We start from the raw sequence: 4,695 nt of genomic DNA, 5'->3' as shown, positions 1-4,695 counted from the left end.
ATACTTGTTCTCCCCAATGTATGTTACATGTTTTATTCTCAACCTATTTTTCACTGTTTCTAAACAGGTTCCAAAGAAGAAAGAGGAACTTGATATCTGTTTACTCTACTTTACACTTTCAGTATCAATGTGCTACTAACGTGTCAAGATGTGGATGAGGAAACTATCCACATACAGGTGCCACAAGTTGAGCCACTCCCCGTGGATACAGTACGTTTCTACCAACTGGTTTATACACCATGCCTATAGACCATGCCCACTAAAGTTAATGATCACACCTCTCCTTTTAAACTGAGGTGTGAGAGATGTGCGTCATTTACTTGAGCTGGGGTGGAGGTGAGACACATTCAGTTGAGCAGTAGTCTTCTTCGCTGTGGTTCCCATTGATACTAATATCAGATAAAGAATACTAACAAGACATAATAGAAAGAGAATACCAGACTAGTAATGGCTGCAGTTTCCTTGTCCAGATCTCAGAGAGTGTTCAGGAACTTGTCTCTGATCCTATTGAGTGGATCAGTCTCTCTGCTCCTGTGGATGGCTCTCAGACGTCCGCTGGCCTCAGACAGGGGTCCTCTCCCGCTACAGACCTCCTCCCCTCGGACTACGCTGCCGACCTGCAGGCCTGCTCAGCCATAATCCGAGGAGACATGGAGGGTCTGGAGAGGGAGCAGCTCAGCCTCCTGCTGAAGACCAAGAAGAAGCAGCAGCTGCTTTCAGAGGAGTTCTACCACAATGTAACTCAGGACTGTCAGAGGTACATTGCAGACAGAGGGTTCATCACCATTCCTCTGAGCCAGGAGGAAAAGGAGTTCCCCATCGCCTACTCCATGGTCATCCACGAGAAGATTGAGATGTTTGAGAGGCTCCTGCGTGCTTTGTACACTCCTCAGAACGTCTACTGCGTCCACATCGACCAGAAATCATCCGAGGACTTCAGGAGTGCAGTGAGAGCTATTGTTTCCTGCCTACCCAATGTGTTTGTGGCCAGTAAGATAGAGAGCGTGATCTACGCCTCCTGGTCCAGAGTGCAGGCTGACCTGAACTGTATGGAGGACCTGCTAAAGTCACCTGTCCAGTGGAGGTACCTTCTCAACACCTGTGGAACAGACTTCCCCATTAAGACCAACGCTGAGATGGTTCAGGCCCTCAAACTGCTGAATGGGAAAAACAGCATGGAGTCAGAGGTCACCAACGGCTACAAGAAGGGCAGATGGCTGTTCCACCACAACGTCACCAACACCGTGGTCAGGACAGAGGTTAAGAAGACCCCTCCACCAATCAACACCCCCATGTTCTCTGGCAACGCCTACTTCGTGGTATCCAGAGCCTTCGTCCGTCACGTGATGAAGAGTCAGGAGGTCCGGGTTCTGCTGGAGTGGGAGAAGGACACCTATAGTCCTGATGAACACCTGTGGGCCACTCTGCAGCGCATGCCCGCTGTCCCAGGCTCCAACCCCCCCAACAGTAAGTTCCAGCAGTCTGATATGAACTCCATGGCCAGGGTAGTGAGGTGGAGCTACCTGGCTGGGGATGTGAGGAGCGGAGCCCCCTACCCCCACTGCTCCGGGACCTACAGGAGAGCTGTGTGTGTCTATGGAGCTGGAGACCTGCAGTGGCTCCTAAACCAACACCACCTTATTGCTAACAAGTTTGACCCTGAGGTGGATGATGTGGCGATCAGGTGTCTGGAGTCATACCTGCGCTTTAAAGCAACGTACAGTGTATCAGTAAGGACAGTGGAATCTGGGAATATCTTACAAAAACTATGAAAGGTTGCAAATACAATCGTGTAGCTGTTTTTACCCCTTTAACTCTATTCTCAAACAGCTAGAGCGTGTTTTATTTCTGATTATACTGTATATTTCTGATGTTAATGTAAGAGGGTTGTAGATAAAATGTAGTTTTTCTTAGATGCTGGGGTTGCACTGTATCGTTGTGATTGCCATGAATATTCCAGACATACACGCTCCTGTAGTCTTTAATTAGTACTGCATCTAGTCCAATGACTAGTTTCACTGAACACATCAATTCTGTAACAGTTATACCATCGTTATTACTGTTCTACATGTAGTCAACAATGCCAGGCTATAAAGTTTTATAACATTATATATACATACTTGGTGTATGAGGGAACGACAAAACCTGTGTATATATGATTAGTGTGCCTGGAGTCTTTCATGATTTTTAGGGCCTTCCTCTGCACCACTACCTGCTATGACAACTGCTCGGCCTCCGACCGCAAGGCACTAGAGGGTAGTGCGTACGGCCCAGTACATCACTGGGGCTAAGCTTCCTGCCATCCAGGACATCTATACCAGGTGGTGTCAGAGGAAGACCATAAAAATTGTCAAAGACTCCAAGCCACCCTAGGCAGACGGTTCTCTGTGCTACCGCACGGCAAGCGGTACCGGAGCACCAAGTCTAGGTTCAAGAGGCTTCTCAACAGCTTCTACCCACAAGCCATTAGACTGCTGAACAGCTTCTACCCCCTAATCCATTGAACAGCTTCTACCCCCAATCCATATGACTGCTGAACAGCTTCTACCCCCAAGCCATTAGACTGCTGAACAGCTTTTATCCCCAAGCCATGACTGCTGAACAGCTTCTACCCCCCAAGCCAGACGACTGCTGAACAGCTTCTACCCCCCAAGCCATTAGACTGCTGAACAGCATGTATCCCCAAGCCATCAGTCTGCTGAACAGCTTCTACCCCCAAGCCATCAGTCTGCTGAACAGCTTCTACCCCCAAGCCATACGACTGCTGAACAGCATGTACCCCCAAGCCATCAGTCTGCTGAACAGCTTCTACCCCCAAGCCATCAGTCTGCTGAACAGCTTCTACCCCCAAGCCATCAGTCTGCTGAACAGCTTCTACCCCCAAGCCATCAGTCTGCTGAACAGCTTCTACCCCCAAGCCATACGACTGCGGTTTCATTATTTGTTACTTTTATTTATATTTTTCTTAAAACGGCATTATTGGTTAGCGCCTGTAAGTAAGCATTTCACTGTAAGGTCTACACCTGTTGTATTCAGTGCATGTGACAAATAAAAGCTGATTTGATTTATGTATTTTATATATACACGCACATATATACACATACACTGAACTATAATTAATATAAAACCAACATGCAACAATTTCAATGATTTTAATATACAGTTCATAGAAGAAAATCAGTCCATTGAAATTAAATCAGTCAACTCATTAAGCCCTAACCTATGGATTTCACATGGTGGGCAGAGGCGCAAACATGGGTGCTCATCCAATCAGAATGAGTTTTTCCCCACAAAAGGGCTTTATTACAGACAGAAAAAGTCCTGTTTCCCGCAGGTGAAGAAGCCGGATGTGGAGGTCCTGGGCTGGCATGGTTACACGTGGTCTGCGGTTCTGAGGTCTGTTGGAAGTACTTCCACATTCTCTAAAACGACATTGGAAAGCAGCTTGTGGTAGAGAAATTAACATTCAACATTCACTCTGAAATAGCTCATTCCTGCAGTCAGCATGCCAATTGAACGCTCCCTCAAAACTTGATACATTTGTGGCATTGTGACAAAACTGCACATTTTAGGATGGCCATTTATTGCCCCCAGCACAAGGTGCACCTGTGTAATGTTCATGCTGTTTAATCAGCTTCTTGATATGCCACACCTGTCAGGTGGATGGATTATCTTGGCAAAGGAGAAATGCTCACTAACAGATGTAAAACTTTGTGCACACAATGAGGGAAATATTTTTGTGCATATGGAAAATGTCTGGGATCTTGTACTTCAGCTCATGAAACCAACACTTTACATGCGGAGTTGATATTTTTTGTTCAGTATATTTATATATAGATTGAACAGAAATCTGCCATTCAGCACACGCCTTTATGCAAAGTGGCTTTAGTCAGAAATGTTCTAACTTACTCATTTAGAAGCAGCTCATCTTCTCAGTGTTTTAATTAAAGCCGCTCTATTGTTAAAACAATATCTTAAGTAACACCAAGGTATTAAGGCAACTTTTTCATTTGACTCCTCATTTAAGAGTAGTTTTTTTTGTTGGAACCATGCCATTTTTTACTGTAGAATACCTAAGACATGATTGTAACTAATTTGAGTCAAACATGAAACTAAACCCAGTCTTACCATGTAATGTATTGTTAGTATAGTATGTATTAACAATATGTTTTGTATGCCAACTACTGTGGTAAGTATGTGTGTTTTTCTGTTGTACTTGAAAAATTCTTCCTAATGAATAAAGACACATTTGGATTTGATTTTTACTTTAGAGAAATAATGTACAAGAACGTCCCCTCCAAAAACACTTGACAAAAACCAACATCCTGATTGACAGTAAGACTGGTATCACATTCCAGCATCAACCAATATCTCTTTAGGTTCTCTGTTTTCACAACATATACCTTGCTGTTGCTACAGACAGACAGAATCTGGTTCTTCCAGACAGATGACAGTAACTTTTTCATGTAGGATTCTTTCAAAGACATTAGCAGTAAACCGTTTCCAGGTCATGCAAAACCTGCAGTAAAGCGTTTCCAGGTGCTGTGAAACCTGCTCTATTTAACATCACTCTGTGGGGTCATGTGACCTAAAATAAGGATAAAAAAAAAAAAAAACCATAAAAATATATATTAATCTTTGTCCTTTCTCACCTGTTGAATATAAATATATATTTAAATGTAATGAAGAACAAGC

General features: G+C 44.1%; 1 protein-coding gene across 1 annotated transcript; it reads left to right on the top strand.

Moving 5' to 3' along the window:
* Positions 1-584: 584 nt before the first annotated feature.
* LOC112242123 (beta-1,3-galactosyl-O-glycosyl-glycoprotein beta-1,6-N-acetylglucosaminyltransferase 3) lies at positions 585-2,486 on the top strand. Its single transcript, XM_042309390.1, has one exon. The coding sequence runs from the start codon at positions 651-653 to the stop codon at positions 1,770-1,772; it is 1,122 nt and encodes a 373-aa protein (XP_042165324.1). The 5' UTR covers positions 585-650; the 3' UTR covers positions 1,773-2,486.
* The last annotated feature ends 2,209 nt before the right edge of the window (positions 2,487-4,695 follow it).

This window comes from Oncorhynchus tshawytscha, linkage group LG01 (genome assembly GCF_018296145.1).
Source record: "Oncorhynchus tshawytscha isolate Ot180627B linkage group LG01, Otsh_v2.0, whole genome shotgun sequence".
Taxonomy (NCBI): domain Eukaryota; kingdom Metazoa; phylum Chordata; class Actinopteri; order Salmoniformes; family Salmonidae; genus Oncorhynchus; species Oncorhynchus tshawytscha.
This window is presented reverse-complemented; position numbering and strand designations above follow the sequence as displayed.

Bases quoted from the DNA above. Each gene is read 5' to 3' on its own strand.
- LOC112242123 (XM_042309390.1), top strand. From the start codon at position 651: ATGGAGGGTCTGGAGAGGGAGCAGCTCAGCCTCCTGCTGAAGACCAAG.